The sequence below is a fragment of the Vicugna pacos genome, unplaced genomic scaffold (genome assembly GCF_048564905.1).
Source record: "Vicugna pacos unplaced genomic scaffold, VicPac4 scaffold_20, whole genome shotgun sequence".
Taxonomy (NCBI): domain Eukaryota; kingdom Metazoa; phylum Chordata; class Mammalia; order Artiodactyla; family Camelidae; genus Vicugna; species Vicugna pacos.
This window is the reverse complement of record NW_027328741.1, coordinates 88,442,866-88,463,961: the sequence shown is the minus strand read 5'-3', so window position 1 is coordinate 88,463,961 and position 21,096 is coordinate 88,442,866. Positions and strand designations below refer to the sequence as shown.

The window sequence follows — 21,096 nt, the reverse complement described above, 5'->3', positions numbered from 1 at the left end:
TGCTAGTCCTGTTAATTACATCTGAGGTTTTGTTATATATCTGTAACCTTGGATCTTGAATTTTTCTAGTTTTCCCAAATATCTAGCTATGATTCACCAAACTAATGTTTCCAATTTTCTCCCACCCTTCTGATCTGGAATCACTAAGGACAAAGGCAAGCTTAGAGCCCCACTGGAAGGGACGTCACCAAGTACCCCTGGGCACTGACACTGCTGCCACACTACAAAGTACTGACACACATCTCACAGTTCAGGAGGACTCCACCCAACACCTGGTCCTGTACAAACGCTGGAGACACTGAATCACACTGACCAGGAAAAGACGGAGCTGATGTCAGTGTAGGTAGACTGCTTCCACCCAACATGCCAGACCAAGATTTCTCCTTTAATTAGGAGGTTGGGATTAGCAGACACAAACTATTACATATAAAATAGATAAACAGCAAGGTCCTACTGTACAGCACAGGGAACTACATTCAATACCTGTAATAACTTATAATGAAAAAGAATCTATATATATTATGTGTACATGTGTGTGTATGTGAATATATATAACACTGAATCAATATGCTGTGCAGCAGAAAGTAACACAGTGTTGTAAATCATTATATTTCAATGAAAAAATAAAAATAAATAAATAATAAAGACTTCCTCCTTTAGCTAAACATGAAAATCTTTCTTCTGTTCTCTCCCTCTCTCTGTCATTGTCCTGGGAAGATAATGCCCTCATTTCAATATTCCAGGCATTGCGAAGGGTGGGGGCAGGGAACCTCTAGAATTTAGGATGACTCTGTATTTCAGGCCAGGAGACTGTCTTCCCAAATGTGCTAAAAACATGACTGACCCCTGGCTTGGACAGGGAAACACAGCAGTCCCTGTGAATAAATCCAGTCCCTGTACTTCCGTAAGAGGAATGAGCTGGGCCCCGACAGATCTTGTCTTTGTCTGTGGTGGTTATCATTTGCCTTGGGCCTTTGAATGCTGAGAAGGCTGGAGCACAGCTGAGCTATGCCTCTTAGGCTGACTAACCATGCCCCTAATGGTTCTAGAAAAGGCCAGCCAGGAGGCATTCATGATTTGAGAACTGCTTGCTTTGGCAGGGCCCTGCTTCCCTGGTCAGGAGTTAATACAAATGAGGACACGATCAGGAACTTTTCCTTAACACTTGCAGACATCGCTGTCTGACAAAACTCCTTGGAATCTCAGGCCAAGCTTGTTTTTGAGAACAGGATAGCTTTTGATTGTCTTTTGGCTGAGCCAGGAGGTGCCTGTGTTGTGATGTACTTGCTGTACCTGGTGTGAGCTTCTGGGGAAGCTGAAACTCAGTCATGGAAGATCAATGACCGCTTAGCTTAAAAGGCTGACTCCTTCAACAGTGCTTTCCTTTGATTTGGGTCTTGGGGATCATGGCTCTGAAGCGCACTCCAAACATAGGGAGTTTTCCTGCTTTTAATAATCACAGTAGGCTCCCTGGCACACCGCATCCTTTCAAAAGTTTTAAATGTATATTTGTATGCACTGACCAGCAGGGAAATATCTCCCTAAGACTAGAACCTCAGAAAAGCAATGAGAATGACCAACTTAGAGATTGTGAATCTGAAGTTGTGGCCTGTAAATATCACAGGCGCTCAGCAAAATCATCAGGACTTACGATGACCACACTCGATAAAACTGCAAAGCAGTAGCTGAGAGTAATGCTAATGCCTTAAATTTTGATCGTCTTTCTCAGTTAGGCTGACAGTCTGATCAAAAGGGGGCACTGTTAAAGAGAAAAAACACAGGCCCAAAATAGTGCTACTTGTGCTAAATCCCATGATACCAAACCCAGATTTAATACTTAACATGACTGCAGTTTCCACCTTCTTCTCCAGAAATGTACCAGTCTGGAATTTTCTGGCCTGCACCAGTGAAGTCATCTGCGACAAGGGCCCTCTCCACCCCCAGAGGAAGAAGAGGCAATCTTCATGAAAACACTCTGCCATCACCACCACCCCCTAAAAAAAGAGGAAGTCCTGGGCTCAAAATCCTTTCTTTTCTTTGGTTCATAGCTCCAGTGCCCCATCCCCCTTCCTGTATAAACTTGCCATGTTGTACCACCCGGGGGAGCACCCTCCTAGTTCCTAGATGGGATGCTGCCCCATTCACAAACCACCTAATAAAGCCAATGTGATTATCAAATTTAGGATGCTATTTTTCAAGAATACTCAAATACTGTATTTCTCTCTCTTCCCATTTTTATGTCAGTTATTCATGTCAATTTTGTCAGATTTTTTGTGTCAAATGGTCCATTATCATTAGCCTAACACCACTGAATCTTTTCAGTTCTTCACTTTTCTTTTACTCTGTATACAAATGTAGCTATTAAGTGCCCCTTATTTTTCTCATAAAATTTCTTTCATGTATATCCCTTCTAATCCATTCCCAAAGGCACTACAGGTGTAGAGGCTCTGAAAACCCTTTGTGGTGTAATTACAAAGCCTCGGTGACCTCCTAACCTGACCTTCTTACTTTCCACTCCTACTTTCAGTATCTTGTTAGGAGGTTGATCATCCTATAACTTGACTGAGTTTAATTGGCTGTAATGGATTTTTAATTCTCATTCCTCATGAGTCTGGATTAAAAGATAGTGTCCCACCATGTGAATTCTCCAAAACATAACTGGCCTAAAAAGGAACTTGTTTTGCACCTTTTCGATCCCTTGGTGTATGCAAGGCTTTGGTTTCAGGAGCCTTATTTGGCACCTAAATCCACGGATGCTCAAGTCCCTCGTATAAAATGGCACGGTAGAGTCGGCCCTCTGTATCTACCAGTTAAACCTACCAGTTGATGCCTAATCTGTGGATTCAACCACCATGGATTGAAATTTGATTTGCAGTTGGCTGAATCCTTGGATATGAAACCCACGTATCCTGAGAGCCAACTGTGTGTGTGTGTGTGTGTGTGTGTGTGTGTGTGTGTATGGAAATCTGCATGTAAGTAGACCCCTGCAGTTCAAACCCATGTTGTTCAAGGGCAACCGTATTTAAATCCAGACCAGCGGTTTGTCTGTTTTGATGCCCCTCTGTTACTTTTTAGAGCCTCTCAAGTAAGTGTGGGCACCTTTTCCTCTTGCTGCTACTAGAGGAATGTTGAAGTTTCTGATTTCTTTAGAAATGCAAATAAAAATGTAAAAACATAACTCCGTCTGATACAATCCTAACATGGCTTGAGGGCTAAACAGAAATGAGTATGTTGACCTCAGTAACCTGAGAGCTAAGGGAAGCCAGGAGATTCGCATCTATTTGAAGACAGTGAATTCTGGTTCCTGACAAGAGAAGGACCATCCTATTACAGTTAGCACATTTTGCAGTAGACTTTGAAGTTCATATGAACATTCCTGAAGGGATGATGGTTCTGTAAGAACCATGCAGTCAGAAAAGAAAATTATTGCTCTTAGTTTAGCAAGTAACTGTATTCCTCAAATGAAAAAAAAATTACCCCCTACTCATCCCCACCCCTCTTTTCATCAGGGAAATGCCTGCTGGTGATGTGGCTGGGGTGAAGCTGGACTGAATGGTTACTTTTTGCTTTGCATTATAGCTTATTACGTGAAAAAACAGAGAGGCTGGCTCAAGACATCTCTGAATCTGCACTTAGTTAACATTATGCTACTAAAGCATCATGCCTTACATCAATCAACTCCTTTCATATTTATTTTTAATTTATAGCCAGTTTTTGAAAAATGTGCATATTCTACCCACAGCAACCAAGAATGCTGTAAAACTAATCCTACTCTAAAACATGCGAAGGAAATGAAAAATACCTCTCAGAATCATTATTCATTTGTTAAAATGCAATCTTTGCCATATATTCCACACTTGACTCTCTAAACCAATGCCTCAGGTATAAAACTTATTCTCTGGTTAAAATCCAAGGATTTTTTCACTTAGAGAATTGCCCTACACTGTCAATTTAATTACTTCACTCTAACCTGATTTTCCTTTTATTTTCATACTTTAAAAAATTATGTTTAGAAGAGATGTAAAGTTTCTTAAGATATTTATAATTAATCATTTTGGTATCAGGTCTGATTAGTAAGATAAATTAATAAAGATCATGATGACCTCCAGCTGGTTATTCTCATGCTGAAGTCAGACTTGAAACCAGGAAATCATTCCAAGGATGATCTTTAAGACAAAGAATACTGGAGTCTGATCATTTTTCCTATGAGATGAGCATGCAATTATCAAAAATGAAATCACATAAGTTATCGAAAATAGTCTCACTCGTTGCCTAGATTGGAACCCCAGGATGTTGATTTGAGATCACAGGCGGTATCAAGTGGAATCACGCCCTTCCTTCTTGAAATGGGCAGGAAAGATATCCACAAACGTCTCTCCCCATTTAAGAAACAATTAATCTGTTGACAGAGTTCCCAGAGGGAGCTAGTGGTACTCCCCATTCTCTCCTGGAAACACCCACAGTTCATAGTTAATGTAGCTTGTTTTTGTTCAAGCTTTGAAGCAAATAAAAGATACTTTACTTTCTTTCCTGGCAAACCTTTCCTCGCCCCCCCACCACCAAATACAGAACAAACATAGAAATGACAGTGACTATCTTTGTCTTTGACTATGCTGTTCTGTCACAGTTAAATCCTATATATTTGTTTTCCTCTCTGGATCTACTGAAATGACTTCTATGTAGATGAACATGACGGACAATAAACTTGTGCAACTCATAAGATTAAATGAACATGACTGCCTCTATCTGGAGGATAAAAAGTCCAGTCACCCAGAGATATTTTCTTAAACTCTTAAAATGCAAGAATACTTGCAAGCTTAACTTCTTCCTACCTATTTCTAACTCCATGCCTTTTAAAAATAAAAGTAATCCAGAACTTACTCTGCAAGTGGATTATTTTGCCCAGTATTTTTCTGGAAAAGCACTTTTAAATGGATTCCTTGATTAAGAGGTACAGACTGTCATCTATAAAGTAAATGTCATGGGGACATAATGGACATGTAGGGAATGCAGTCAATAATGTTGCAACAACTCTGTACTGTGATGAATGGTAACTGGTCTTAGTGCTGTGATCATTTCACAGGGCATAAAAATATCAAATCACTATGTTGTACACCTGAAACTAATATAATAGTGTATGTTAATTATAACTCAATATAAAAAAAATAAAGGGCTCCCTTGAATGCAAAGAAAACACACAGAGTCCATCAGAACTATTGTATAAGAAGGCTATACCTCTCATGGTGACAAAAACCAATTAAGGAAGAACAAAAAGATTTGATAGAGATAACAGATCTCCCTCCTTCGGTCCACATAAACATTTTTCAGTGAGAACAAACCAAAAGAGAATTGAGGGTACTTCACAGGAGTCCAGGGTCTTTAAGGCAGCACACTTTCGATTTCCAATACCTACTCTGTATCCATTACGGTGCCATGGATGTCAAGTCTCTCTGCTATGATAGAGTGTATGCACAAACTTTTGAATGAGAAGAAAGTACTATCCTAAAGAAAAACACTGGCAAGTAGCCACTGTGAAGAGTAAAACAAGGAGCAGACCATATCAGCCCACAGACAAATCCAGTCCCCTTCCAGCAATGCCAGCATCCTCACTGTCCCCTGTCTCAGTACTGAAATTTTACCCTATTAAGGCCAGATACATCCGAGTGCGTTAGCACTTGTTTCTTCCTCTTACATTTTCATTTGCCATAGAAGCTGAGCTACAATAGCTTCTTTGTTCAGATTAAACACAAGAAAACTGTGAAAAGACCCAGGTGTCCCTGAAGTATGAGGCAGCCAGGAAAACGGAACCCCAAATGCCCATTTCCTTGAACATGGTATAGATGTTTAATGACTACTGTTATCCTATCTGCCCTTCTATATTCTTTTACTTTTCTTCTTTTTTGATTAGAAGACTATTACATAAATGTATTCTTACTGCAAATCAATTAACCAGGTCAGCAATATAAAAACACAATGAGATAAAACAAGGAACGTTTCTATTGGGGGCAGTATTGTGGCTTAGAAATCATAAACGACTTTTGTAATGAAAAAGGGGAAAAAAAGCATTGGATAAAATATCTACCTTCTAAATGGATTGCTGAGATGACCCAGAGGAAAGGAAACTATAAAGCACAAACCAAAGAAAAAGCAGGGAATGCAAGGTAAACAGGAAGGACAACTTTTATCCCGTGGGTTTCTGTTAAATCTTGGAGACCCACTTTTCCACTTTCATGGCTTCAAGGCCTGCTATGGAGAATCTCATAAAAGACAGAATGCAAATGATGAACACACAGGCTGGCCCTTGGGTTATGGATGCACCGGAAATAGACATGCCAAGCAAAACATCTCGGCGAGGCCACTTGAATGGCTATGATTTAACACTGGGTGAAGAGGGGAAAAAAGTCTCTTGTAAGAATTTATAACCTCCGGCTGGCCTTTCCACGACTATATGGTCTGAGTTCATGCTCCCTCTGTGATTCAAAATATTCTCAAAGAGAAATTTAAATTGAAAGCGTTTCCAGACTGCTTGGGCTTCCACGGGACTGAAGAGTGTAAAAGCTGTCTGAGCAGTATGATAAAGCAGGGGAGGAAGGACTGAGGGTCTCATAATTCCTTCTTCAGACTTTCAACTGAACCTCCTGATTTCAGCCTGGCCCCTCGTCTCACCCTCCTCTGTCTCTTGTCTGAAATCCACCACCTCTCTGGTCTTATATCCAAGGAGAATAAATCTCCAGGCTCCTACAAGAGCAGGAAGAGGTAGGAGCCTGACTGTGCAGGGTGAAGGGCCAGGTATGGAGGGTGTCTCTGCCTTCCTCCCATCCACTACACACACACACACACACACACACATGCACACACACACACAACCTTGCATAATTCCTTCTGCAGAACGTGATGCCTTTCTGGATTTGGCCAGACCACATCACCCTGTTTCTCTTCAGCCCCCATACCTTCACCTCTGCCAACACTTAGGTAAAATCCTGTTCTCCAAGGTACTTTATCTTGTATCTCCATCCACTTTCTACATCATACATTATGACTGAGGTTTTGGGAGCAATTTTATAAAGGGGAACTCACTGAACATTATTTTCCTTGCTGGTTTTGAAATAATTTTAGAGAAAAGACGAGCGTAGAAATGTCTTTGCTCCACTATCTTCAAACTGGAGACCGAACCTACTGCTTTAAAAGTGCAAATTTCCCCAAAACTAACTACTAGAAATTATCTAATATTAAAGTATAATTTGGGGAAAACTCAAGTAGGTACCTTGCCTAGTCTAAGGACTATCACAGCCTTCCAGTTAGACGCCATTTAAACTGAGATCCAAAGTAGACTATGTCTAAGACAGTAAAAATAATTTACCATTTTGTGGTAAGATTCTATATAATTTGGGAGCAATGTGTCTGCAGAATGTACTAAATGGCTTTGAAATCAAAACCAACCATTATAATATTCTAGTATCATGGAGCATCGAAGTCTAGGTCACTAGACAGTGTTAAGTTCTGCCCGGCACAAAAGTGCCTTCTTTAAAGCACTTCATTCACGTACATCGTGCTGATCTAGATATTTTATAACAACTTTCCAACAGAAATCAGGCACAAGTCTTGTAATCACAAGATGGTATCATTACAACAATTTTCTGTCATAGGAAAATAAAATGTTTTCAGGAAGTGGTCCCTTCCGTGAATTTACAGTCCCTGGTTAGCTTTGTAGCAGCCCTGAATCATACTACCTTGCAAATCAAATTTACACCTGCAAATGTTCTGACAGGGACATCATTTCCAAGATGTAACTATTATGGACCGAACTGTGATCCCTGAAATTCATATGCTGGAGACCTGACCCCCAATACTAACATAGTTGGAGAAAATTAAGACTGCCAGAGGCAGTCTGCTTTCGGTGGGCAAGGCTAGCGATGCATCCTCACTGTCCTACCTCGAGGGGTCTATCAACTTTTCAGCCCTATTTCACATATTAGTTTGCAGGAATCTTGATCCATTTTCCATCAACAAGTTATCACACTGGCTCATTACCCTGGTGACATTATGCTGACTGGACCTAGTGAGAAAGACAAAACAGCTACTCTGGACTCACTGGCAAGACATTCTCATGGCCGAGCATAAGAAATAAATCTGAGAAAATTCAGGGGCACTCTACCCCAGTGAGATGTCTGAAGGCCCAGCGGTGTGAGGCATGCTGAAATCCCCCTTCTGAGGTGAAACATGCTGTTACTCCTGGACCCTCCTACAACCAAAACAGAGACACAGCCTCTATCAGATGTGCCTTTGCAGATTTTGGAGGCAATACAGTTCTCATCTGGGTGTGTTATTCCAGCCCGTTTGCCAAGGGATCTGAAAAGCTGCTGGTTTTGAGCAGGACCCTAAACAAGAAAAGGGACTGGAACAGGTCTAGCACAGGCTGCTCTGCCGCTCAGACCACGGGGTCCAACAGAGCCAGTGGTGCCTGGAGTGCCAGGTGGACATGGTGCTGTTTGGGGCCTTTGGCAGGTGCCCACAGGTGGACTGCAGGTCCTTGGACTGAGGAGCAGTGCCCCACTGTCCTCTGCAGACAGCTAGTCTCCACCTGAGAAACAGCTTTTGGCTACTGGGCGTCAGTAGAGACTGAATGCTGAGCTGTGGGCCACTAGACTTACCAGGCAACCTGAGCTGCCCATCACGAACTGGGTGTTACCTGACCCATCAAATCATAAAGTGGGGCACCCACAACAGCACTCCAGCATCAGATGGAAGTGGTATGTACGTGTTCCGACCCATGGAGGCCCTGAAGGCACAGTAAGTTACAGGAAGGAGTGGCCCAGCTGCCTTCTATGTTCCCAGCTGCACCTACGTCCTCACAGGGAGTTTCCTACCTTCAGCTGACACAGGAAAAGAAGACGTGGGCCTTGTTTACAGACGGTGCTGCGTGACATGTCGGCACAACCCCTAAATGGACAGCTGCGGCACTAGGGCCCCTTTCTGAGACATCCCTGAGAGATGGAGGTGAAGGGAAGTCTCACCAGTGGACGGGACTTGAAGCAGTGTAACTGGCTGTTCACTTTGCCTGCAGGGAGAAATGGTCACATGTATGGTTACGTACCTATCCGCAGGCTGTGGCCAATGATTTTGCTGGTTGGTCAAGGACTGAGAAGGAACATAATTAATGACTAAAAATATAGATTTTTTTAAAACTACAGAAGGCTCTGTGGGTTGCGTTGGTGGTCACGCTCCTGGCCGGATGCCGGGCGGAGGTGGAGCCGGAGCCAGAGGTGCAGCTGGGGCAGGAGCAGCCCGAATGGCAGGGCAGCCAGCCCTGGGAGCTGGCTCTGGGTCGTCTCTGGGATTACCTGCGCTGGGTGCAGACGCTGTCTGACCAGGTGCAGGAGGAGCTGCTCAGCACCCAGGTCACCCAGGAACTGACGGCGCTGATGGAGGAGACCATGAAGGAGGTGAAAGCCTACAAGGCGGAGCTGGAGGAGCAGCTGAGCCCTGTGGCCCAGTAAACCCGGGCCCGCCTGTCCAAGGAGCTGCAGGCGGCGCAGGCCCGGCTGGGCACAGACATGGAGGACTTGCGCAGCCGCCTGGCGCATTACCGCAACGAGGTGCAGGCCATGCTGGGCCAGACCACCGACGAGCTGCATAACCGCCTGGCCTCTCACATGCGGAAGCTGCGGAAGCGGCTGCTCCGCGACGCCGAGGACCTGCAGAAACGCCTGGCCGTGTACCGGGCCGGGGCCGTCGAGGGCGCCGAGCACAGCGTGAGCGCCCTCCGCGAGCGCCTCGTGCCCCTGGTGGAGCAGGGCCGACTGGGGACCGCCACCACGAGCACCCTTGGCAGCCAGCCACTGCGGGAGCGCGCTGAGGCCTGGGGCCAGAAGCTGCGCGGGCGGCTGGAGGCGGTGGGCACCCGGGCCCAGGGCCGCCTGGACAAGATGCGCGAGCAGTTGGAGAAGATGCGCGCGAAGTTGGAGGAGTAGGCCAGCCAGATGCGCCTGCAGGCCGAGACCTTCCAGGCGCGCCTCAAGGGCTGGTTCCAGCCCCTGGTGGAAGACCTGCAGCGCCAGTGGGCCGGGCTGGTGGAGAAGGTGCAACAGTTGGCTGTGGGCACCACCCCCACACCTGCAGCCAGCAAGAATCAGTGAGTGCCCGGGCATCCGCCTGGGGCACCCCACTACTGCCCAGGTGCCCCCTGCCTCCCTCCAGCCTACGGGAGGCCCTGTCCCTGACCCAGCTGTCCTCCTGGTAGGCCCTAGCTTAATAAAGAGTTCATCAAGCTTCACCGCAAAAAAAAAAAAAAAAAATTAGAAAATTGATGGCAAGGAAATTTAGGAAAGTGGTAGCTGGACAGACTTCTCTGAACAGGCAAAAATGTGAAAAATATCTGTGTGCCATGTGAATGCTCCCCAAAGGGTGACCTCAATTGAAGAAGATTTTAATAATCAAGTGGATAGGACAACCCAGGCTGTGGATAGCAGTCAGCCTCTGTCCTCAGCTATGCCATCGTCCAGCGAGCTCACGAACAAAGTGGCCCTGGTGGTAGAAATGAACTTTAGGCATGGGTTCAGTATCACTGACTTCCATTCACCAGGGAGACTCGGCCACAGCCACATCTGAGCACCCAGTCTGTGCAGCAGGGGCCAATGCTGAGTCCTCAAGATGGCACCGTTCCCCAAGGTGATCAGCCAGCTACATGGTGGCAGGTTGATTACATTATACAATTTCCATCATAGAAGGTGCCGTGTCCTGTTCTTACCAGAATAGGTACTTACTCAAATAGGATAAAAATTTGCCTTTCCTGCACGCAGTTCTTCTGCCAAAACTACCTACTACCCACGGACTTCCGTAATGCTTATCTACAGTCATGGCATTCCTCACCACGTTGCTTCTGATCAAGGAACTCACTTCACAGCAAGTGAGGTGCAGTGGGCCCAGGCTCATGGAATTTACTGCATCTTGAAGTAGTTGACTGGAGATAATGGTTAAAAGGTTTTTGGAGACTCATTTCAACACTGGTTAGGTGGCAATACCTTGAGGGGCTGGGGAGAAGTTTTCCAGAAGCATCCAGTATATGGTGTATTATTTTCTCCCAGAGCCAGGATTCACAGGTCTAGGAGCCCAGGGGTGGGAATGAGAATGGCACAACTCACTATTACTGCTAGTCACCCACTCGGAAGATTTCTGCTTCCTGTTTCTCCGCGATCTTAGGCTATGCTACTCTATGGGTCTTCTTTCCATTAGAAGGAATGCTTCCACTAAAAGACAACAACGATTCCACTGAACTGGAAGTTAAAACTGTCACCCACCCATGTCGGGCTCCTCATGTCTCTGAACCAACAAGGAAAGGAGTTATAGTGCTGGCTGGGGTAACTGATCCTAACTAACACAATGACCTATGCAGCAGGAAGGGAACAATTCTAAACATGCCTTTTAGGAGACTTATGAGACTGGTGGTATGCAGTTGGTCCTACAAGGTCTGATTTTGCTACATATATCCCTTTAGCAGCAGAGTATTGGATTTTAGAAAGAAAGCACTTCTTATCAAGCCTCATATCACTGGTATGAATGAAACAGAAAAGTGAGCTATCTGACGAGTCTCTGAGTGCTTTTCAGAGGTTTTGATATGCCACACCTTCTAGACATGGATGATAAAAGGCTTGTCTACCCAGATCCAGAAGCCTATTCACAATGCCTTCCGGAAATTTTAATAGTTCCTTTGTATGCATGTTACATACAAAACACAAAGTAAGTACCTCTATAACAATCAAGTTTAAGCCATGATTAGAATGATTAATTAGTTCATTCAACAAATATTTAAGAACGCCTAAGAAGTACAATATACATTATTGGGTCCAATCTTGACATTTCCTTCATTCCTCAGCTAATATTTGACATGCATTTGGAACATCAGCATCAGAATGTGCTAATGGCTGAGAACAGATATTTGCTTCCACTGCATTAGTCCTTATGTGCACTAGCGAGTTATGGTGAAAAGATGGTCTAATAGCAGCATTTACTAATGCCAAACTTAAATTCAAACACGAGTAAGTATAAATAATCCAACCCAATATTATCACAACTTAACCAACCAGAAAAATAGAGCAACAGTTTATAAGAATAACATAATGTTGACTTACCTTTGAAGAGAAAAAACATTTTAAAGTTCCCTTACCTCTGGTTTGTACCCCCTTTCTGCAGGCATTGCTGGTGCCCATTATCCCCTGCCTGACCGACTTGGGCTCTAAGATACTGGAGCTCCATTTCTGTGGCTTCCACCTGTGATTACAAAGAACAGCAGACTAGACATTTCACCAGGGCAAACATATCAAAGAAAGACTTGAAACAGATGAACTGGAAATCCGAAAGCATAAAGAGTGAACCTCAATAAAGATGGAATTGAAACCAAATCTATAAAAATGGACACAAAAGGAAGTGCTGGCACACACTAGGGATGGCAGTAGGACCCTCTGCCCCAGATCCATGGTTGATGCAATCAATACTTTTTTTTAATGTGGATATTTTGCACACACATCTTAGTTTACGTAGCAAAGTGATCATAAAAAACATTTGACACACAGATCAAATCTAGAGGGCTTAGCTCTTTATGAACTTAACACTGTCTAAAGAAAAACAATAAAAGAAAATAAAAGAGAGAAAATCCCTATGTCTCACTGGAGCATGAGAGAATCAAGGTTTGAACATCTGAAAATTTGGGGTGCAAACCTTCACACGATCTTTTGCTTTAAATGCTTCATAAGTTGTTGCCTAGAACTTTGGGGTAACTCAGATATCTCAACAGATTATCAAGTCAAAGGGCAGTGGGGAACCATGGGGACCTATCTTATGTAATAGCTCATCTCGGGGAAGAGGAATGGATCTGTCTCTGAGGAATTACCCATATTTCTATTCCACAGAGGAAACAGTGTCTAAGGAATCCTTCTGGTTTTCCAGTATTTGTTTTTAAAGCCAACAAAATTCTCTATTTTTATGACCCACAGGACAGACTATGACCTGTGCCCTTAAACCTGTGTCTTCAGAATGTTTCAGAAAACTTGCACCTTAGATGGAAGGACAGATTCTACTTTTTCACTAAGGACATTTTTATACTTTTTTCACACGAGCCAATACCTCTGGTAAGAAATGCAACTTCAAAAAAATGAACAGAAACATGAAGTAAAAATATTATTGACCAGTTTTGCCAGATGAAAAAAAAATCTAGAGACCTTTTGTTTATCATTGTGCATACAATTAACACTACTGCATTGGATACTTGAAAATGGTTAAGATGGTAAATTATGCGTTATGTGTTTTAAAAAAGAAGTCTCAGCAAAAGAAAAACAACGTATACTAGAGCACGAAGCAGGATTCCTTTGCTCAGGAAAAGTCACCTTAAAGGCCCCTCTTAGTTATGTGAACGTAGCTTCACACAAGACATGGAGATCGCTTGGCAGAGCCAGTCATTAACATCAGTGCTCACCACCACTTCTGCCCCACTTAGATTGAGTCTCAGGTTTCTTGGACAATTGGAGATAAGTGAGGCAGTGGCAGCAGATACAGATCATCTTGCAGAACCAAGCAAAGTACATTGAAATGTAAAAGTGAAAAACAAAAGGTATCACTGATCTCATTCAAATGGCCTCCATATTGTGAAGAATTGGGGTGAAATCAGGAAACAGCCAAATAGAAAAACGTGTCACATTTAAGGAAACCACCTATTAATTTCAAGTAGTTACATGTTTCCTTCATAGATGCATAAACTCATTAAGTATAATTCCAAAACACAGAAACTGCACTGGTAAAGTGGTTTAATCCGGCTTTTCAACTTTTCATTCATTCAGATCCCTCAAGTTCACAAAAGGCTTTCTTAGACCAAAGTGAGACCAAGGAATTCATTCTAGTGAAGTGCGCTGCAGAGATTGAAATAGAAGGAAGAAATTTTCAGGAATCTCCTGCTAGACTCACAGTTTTAGAGTAAGACTGGGCTCAGAGAAGTGAAGTGACATGCCTGAGATTGCACGAGTCAGGGCCGGCCAGCTGTCAGTCCTAAGTCCCCAGGCGCTCAGCCACAGCCTCCTGGTGACACCTTCATGCCCAGTCTATACAGGGCTACATGGTGTCTTCCCTTTTGCTTATGTTAGGGTCCAGGCTAGGCCACCCCAAAATGTGCCTCAACTGCACGCTGATTATTCTGAATTAAAGTTATTTAAGAAATGACCAGTGCAAGAGGGACATCCTGACCTTCCTTTCTGTCTCCCTGAAAGCAGGAATTAAATTGCCCATATTAAAGGTGCCCTCCCTGCACCTGGAGGAAGAAGGGCAGAGTTCTTCCAGAGTTGGGGTATTGGGGACTATACAAACCAACCTTCTTACTTCTTTAATTTACCACCCTAAGCCCAAACTCTGTTTAGATTCTTCACAGATTGAGCACCCAAAACCTACATTTCTTTGTCTTGTCAATTCTTCACAAATTTATTGTCTCTTTGTCTAAGGAGTATAAAAGCTGCCTGGTTTGGCCACTCCTTAGGTCTGATATCGCTGAGATCTCCATGCACATGAATTAAAATGTTTCTTTTTCTCTTGCCAATCTGTCTCATGCCAGTGTTATTATTAGTCCAACCACAAGAACTCAAGACAGGGTAGAGGGGGAACTTCTCCTCCCCAGCACTTACTAACTTTACATGCTGGGAAGTGCTCACATTCACAGGAAAATTTCTGTAGACATTTGGATTCAGCTTTAGTTCAGTAAACCTGTGAATATCTCACTTTAAGGGAGGAAGAGAGATGAATCAGAAGAAAATGATAAAGGTTTACATTAACTTGCCTTCCTAGCATACCAATGAGGGGAAAGCAAACCTAACTTGGCACCATATTGCTCAGAACGTAAGCATGCTTTACTAAGGGGCAGAGAATCATGCTGGTAACTTGGACACATACTAAACACATCTGGAGAAATGATACAATGATCCAGTCCATGCACAGTGGAACTGATTTCTGGGGTAAATGGCAAGAAGTCACTAGGGGAAACTAGTTCAAACATGAGTGGTTAAATTGAAGTACAACCGGAGAGTAAAGAAAGTAGACAACAGAAAGAGCTCACCAACAGTTTCTAGAATCTTCTCTGATTATAAGGGCACTGTGTTCATAAAAAAAAGTCTAATAATATTTTATTTGACTAATTGTTTTCAATGGGCTACTTTCCCTGAGAGCTCTTCTGCTGGGCTTGCAAGTTTCAATTATTTACATGTGGCATAAAAAGGTGGATACTGACAGTCTTCTTACAATGGCCCTGTGGTTGATGGAAAAGCTGGTCATCTGGGTTTATTCCAGGGTTTGTTCAACTCCTCTACAAACTGGTCATCAGATAGAAACAATGGGAGGAAAGAAGGATGAAACTGATAATAATTTGGACATCTTCAATGACATTCTAAACTTTAGTTGATGGAAATTCTTCTTGGAAACCACCCCCAAAAAAACAAAAGTAAATTAGCTGAGTAAATTAGCCCTTGAATTCCACAGCTTTAACATACAGTTTCTCAAATAATCAGGAGAAACATTAGACATTTTTGAAATCAGCAAATCCCAGTAGTGATTAAATTTAATCCAAAAGTACTTTAAAGTGATGTTTCAATCCAATGTTGAAAGAATGGAAGTTAATGACAAAGCACACAAAGGTATTGTGTTTATAAATAATAATCACCAACTTGCCAAAAGGGAACATATGTATTTTAAAAACTACTCATCTTCTTTCCTAAAAAAAAATATTATACATAACTTAAACTTTTTTCCTAAGATTTCTTAAAATATGTATATGATTAAAATTGAGAACCAAAACCATTTTTAAATTAAAATAAGCAACTATTAAAGAAGTTCAAATCTGTCCTTGGTTCTTGATTAAAAGCTTTAGGATGAGAACAACAGAATGAGGTAAGGTGTGTGTGTGTGCGCACGTGCGTGCGTGTATGTGTGCGTGTGTGTGTGCGTGTGTGCGTGTGTGTGTGTTTTCCAGGTAAGGACCTCATCCTGAATCTCTCTGGATTCTGATCCTGAAAATTAATTGCCTGGTGGCAGAACTCCAGCAGCTTAATTACAGTCAAACCATGGTTTTGTTTTGTTTTTTTCCTGTTAATTAGACTTTCATAGTCTTTACTCTCTCAAAATACATTCAAGATAAGAGGGTGATACAGTGAGGTACTTGACAATAAACAAGATTACCTCTTTTTATTTCTCACTATGAATATTTCATACATTAACCATATCTTGTGTGAAAGAAAATAGGTCATGAGTTATGCTGAGGTCTAAGGATTATTTTAGAAGGTGATTAATTACCGATACACGGGGCACAATGAGACATCTCCACACTCTCGCTCTTCGAATAAGGTATCTGGGCATTCTTGGCCTCCGTTGGCTGCTTCTTGGATGATAATCCTGTATCGAGACTGTTTTATGGTGGCATTTCCTAAAGTAAAGGAAAAATAAAATTATAGTGCTCTTTTATGTGAATGCAGAGAAAAATCCAGGGTGAGAGAGCAATTGAAAAAAGAAAAAAAAAGAATAGAAGAAAAAAGAGTAGGTGGGAAGGCTATCTGGGGAATGAGACTAACAAGCAAAGTCCAGGGATTAGGACTCAATCTCACTTCCGTGAGAAAGACACACCGCACTTAATAATTGTGATTTCAAACCTACGTGCTCTAAAATGCAAAGATTGTTTCCCACTGTCTTAATATATTTTAATTCTTATTTTTATTGAGGTGTAGTCGATTCACAGTGTTAGTTTCATGTGTACAGCAAAGCAATTCAATTATACACATACACACGTATATTTTTCAGATTCTTTTCCATTACGCACAGCTCATTACAAGAAATTGAATATAGTTCCCTGGACTGTACAGTAGGTCCTTGCTGTTTATTTTACATATGGTAATGTGTATCTATTAATTCCACTGCCTTATTATATTTTAAATTAATCAGAGTCTATATTACCTATGCCATAAAAGTTCTATGGCGTAGTCTGAGAGGCTCCATAAAGCCAGTTTGATCTCAAAACAACAGCTCAGGGGCCTGAAGTTTAACTATTAGCAATTCTTCCCCCTCAGGTAAGTCACTTTCTTCTTCAGGCTACTTTTTATTATGCAAACACTCTTATTAAAATTAATACATTAGTATCATATTTATTTATGGGGATTAGCTTATTAAATGTCTTATTCCTCATAACCGGAGGTAATATGTGTCTAACTGGCATTTAGAGAAGAGGCACTACGGTGAAGACAGGACAAAACATTGTCTACTTGGTGATTTTGCTGAGCAGCACAAGCGTCAATAGGCACCTCAACCTAAGGACAGCTGGTGTTCACTTTAACATGGAGGCGGTTCACTTCATCATCTTAGATCCTTCTGAGTCAACAAGAACAACAGAAACCCACCATGGTGCTTTGCAACTATTTTAATCTTTATGCGTAAGATACTGCACTTGATACACAGATACAAATTCTGGAACTTACAACTACTCAGAAAGTAGAGGTGTTAGACAGCTACACAACAAGTTATGAGACCCTACAGAGTGAGAATCGTTGGACAGTGGTGCAGTATTGGGAGAGGACAGAAGACAGCGTAATCATTTTTAACTCTGGAAACCAAAGACAGTTCCTGAAGGCAGATTTTATTCTGGGACTTGAAGGCTGAATAGGGTGGTTTCTTTTTTTTTAAAGGCTGAAGCCATTTCAGGTCAAGGAAATAGTTTGAGAAAAGGCACTGAGATGGAAGGGTTTGTGGACTTCACAGAGAAAGACACTGTGTTCGGGGGCAGAGTTGTGTATAAGGCTCATGCCAGCGCACTTCTGGGGGCTGGGGATGAGCACAGAGAGGGCTGTAAGGAATGTGGAGAGAAAGAAGCATAGGAGAAAACTGAATTAGTTTTTAGTTTTGAGACACATAATGGAACTACCCGTATGAAGAGGAAAATTTCTAGAAATCCAGCAAACTAAGTGGAGCAAATCAAAAGGGGAAAAAGGGGGCACTTTTATGAAAATTCTATATTCACATGGTTTTTAAACAATTTTTAGTGCAGAAAGACTTCCTACAGTGAGAATCAACTGACCTACAGCCCATTCCCTGTCCTCCTCCTCCCAGAACATTCTGAACTCTTAGTGCATTTAGTTCTTCTGTGGTTACCTCCAAATCGATAAATAATATGTTTATGTCATTTCTTCCTGATTTATTAACGTTCGACATTACCTATCGACCTTTCGCTATAATGGCTGAGTATTTATTTTGCACCACCTTTCAACGTTTTACAACTATATCACTATTTTTATGCCTCTCCTGGTTATTTACAGACTTAAATAACCTGTATACATTTTTTCCATCCCACTCCTCACTCCCACCCTCCATCAGACCAGCCACCATGGTTCTAAAGAGCCTTCCTGGGGAGACAAGCGTCCTCTTCTCTTGCCACCCACTTCCTGCTCCCTGTGCCGCACCCTCAGTTTCTCCATCTTTCAGTCTTTGTCCACTGACTCTACCATAAATAAGTTGAGATCTCTCATCCATGGATGGGCCTCTTCTTTTGTTTTTGATTAGGAATTGGGGCTCCTAAAATTAATTTCTACCATTTTAATGTGATTATGAGAAGGGGAGACTAACCCACTTTTATAACCTTGAACTATGAGTTAAGGAGATCTTTTCCATCTGCTCCTTTTTTTTTTTCTCCTTTCTTTAACCTGCTTTATACTCAGAGATCTGACCATATAAGATATTTATTAGTGGCAGCCTTGTCCATTGGCTTCTGGCTGGCTTTGGCCAAAGGTGTTTTGGGGCATACAAAGGAAGGAAAAAAAGTTAACAAAGGACAGAGAGAGAGATGAGGGTATTTATTCCACAAGATTTAATCCTCGCAATCAACTCAAAGTTGGCTCCCTTGGTTCCCAAAGCCACAGTTCGTACAGAGTGCCACTGTCCTACAGCCACTTTCTCTGAGTTCTACCTACTGCTCCCATCTCTGTCAACTTTCAGGCTCTGGACCATCACTAGCCAGGCCCCACTGTTTGTTTACATTAACCCTGTCCACTCCTCTGTAACAGTTCCTTCATTAAATTTTCCCCAGTTACCCAATTTGAGTGGCTACCTGTTTCCCACAGGGCATGCTTATAAAGTCAAAGGAGGGTTGCTACTATTTGACGGAGAGGAATGGTATAATCAGCCCCTTTTTGAATGTAGTTAAGGCCCAGTAAGGAGTAGAGAAAAGAAAGCTAAATAGAAAAAAAAGTGTAATTAAAACAGTTCTGCATAATAATATACAAGCTATCTTCATTTGGGTGGGGACATTGTGGGTAAATAATTATGCCTTTAGGAAAATGTATCTTCCCCCACTTTCAATTAATTCTAATTACATCGTACTTACTCTGATGATTATTGTTTATCCTTAGAATGTGTACATGAATGTGGGTTTCTCTGTGTGTGTGTGTGTGAGAGAGAGAGAGAGAGAGAGAGTGAGTGTGCTTTGTCCAAGTGTAAGGAGACCAGAAATAAAGATTGAAGACAATAAAAAAATGAATGGGCTGACTTTACCCCACCCTGAGAGAGAACAGGGATCAATGCCTCTCCCTTCACAAGGCATGCACATACACACACACACACACACACACATGCACGCGTGCACACACACACATCCCCCACCACACACATAGAGGTATTTGCTTTATAGTGTAATTCCATGTCAAATAATCTAAAGTTTTGGAAAAGGAGTTGCATTGATTATCATGCCCTAAAAATGTTCAGGTGAAGCTGAGAAGGATGGATTCTACAGGCAAACAAACTTTTAGAAATGAGGTCAGGTTTTCCCAGAGAGAAAACTGGTTAGCACTGTATGGGAATAAAGAAATATTTATGTCTTTGAAGAGAGAGAGAGAAACAAGGAAGGATCATAATACAGGGAAACACCACCAGATCTGTGAGATACCTGTTAAGAATTTCTCTTTGTAAGTGGTTGTGTCTGTGTTTCTTTTCCCCTAAACATTGAAATCTCATGAATTTTGCATTCAGTTTTAAAGGATTTTTCCCCTCCCTATAAATGAAAGTACCTCAAATTATGACCAAACTTACAGCAGTCAGTTATTCAGAACAGACATGATTTAGCTCATGTTATGGGAAATTCAAGGATAGGCAGTGTCTACACTTGGGATGAAGTCCATGGTCTTCTCACTCGACCTGTATTTGAAGGCAGCACATGGGTAGCAGTTCGGTATCACCAGGACAATAATTCCATAAATCCGAGAGGTAACCAGCAACAAAAGAAATGGATGCCTCTGACAGTACCAGCATCATAATTTGAACTCAGACAAGAGAAGTTGAGCAAAAGGCCAAGTGGAAGCTCTCAGGAAGTGATGTCCAACAAAGCTTCCCTTTCCCCTGAATATACAAGTAGAAAATGATTTCTGGGAAGGAAATATGGAAAGGCAAAGACAGTATTTTTGCAGGTGGAAAACACTCTATTAAATAAGTATGTAAAATATGTTAGAAATTTCCAGAATTATCACTTTAATCTATGTCACATCCACTTCTTGGCATTATGCATATGCTATCTCATTATTACAACACTTTATGAGATTGGCTCTTATTACTATTGTTGTTATTATTATTATTATACCCACTTTGCAGATCAGAAAATAGACAGTATAAGAGGAAAATAATTTCCACAAAGTCATCTAGCTAGGATTAAAACAGCAGCTAAATCGATATCAAAACCCATGATTTTTCCATAAAAGAGACTTTACAGTAAGATGAAGAGAAAGAAAAGGGGCATTTCAGGGACGAGTTCACATCAGTGACTCTGCTATTCTCAGTGGATACTACTTCCTTCCTGCTGGCAGAAGGCCTTAACTGTCAATTAAAGCAATGTGTGTAGGGCTTTGTGAGTGAGGCTTCTGACCTCATTAGGTCTATGAAAAATAACAATAAATTAAAGTGCCTGTTTGCAAACAGAAATGACTGCTCAAGCATGATTATGGCTAATAAACAACTAATCTAAATTCAATTTTAACTTATGCACAATTTATAATTAGTAAGTCATCAGACATAATTAAACTTAAGTTAGTAATTGCAGTCCAAAGA

At 41.9% G+C, this 21,096-nt stretch overlaps 1 protein-coding gene and 1 pseudogene across 1 annotated transcript in view; one reads left to right on the top strand and one right to left on the bottom strand.

Moving 5' to 3' along the window:
• LOC140693698 (thrombospondin type-1 domain-containing protein 7B-like) overlaps window positions 1-21,096 on the bottom strand; it is a 134,284-nt gene that overhangs the window by 81,194 nt on the left and 31,994 nt on the right. Inside the window, 2 exon segments of the mRNA XM_072957404.1 lie at window positions 12,164-12,267; window positions 16,318-16,447. Of these exon segments, the coding sequence (XP_072813505.1) occupies window positions 12,164-12,267; window positions 16,318-16,447 (234 nt within the window).
• LOC140693665 (apolipoprotein E-like) lies at window positions 8,992-10,608 on the top strand (annotated as a pseudogene).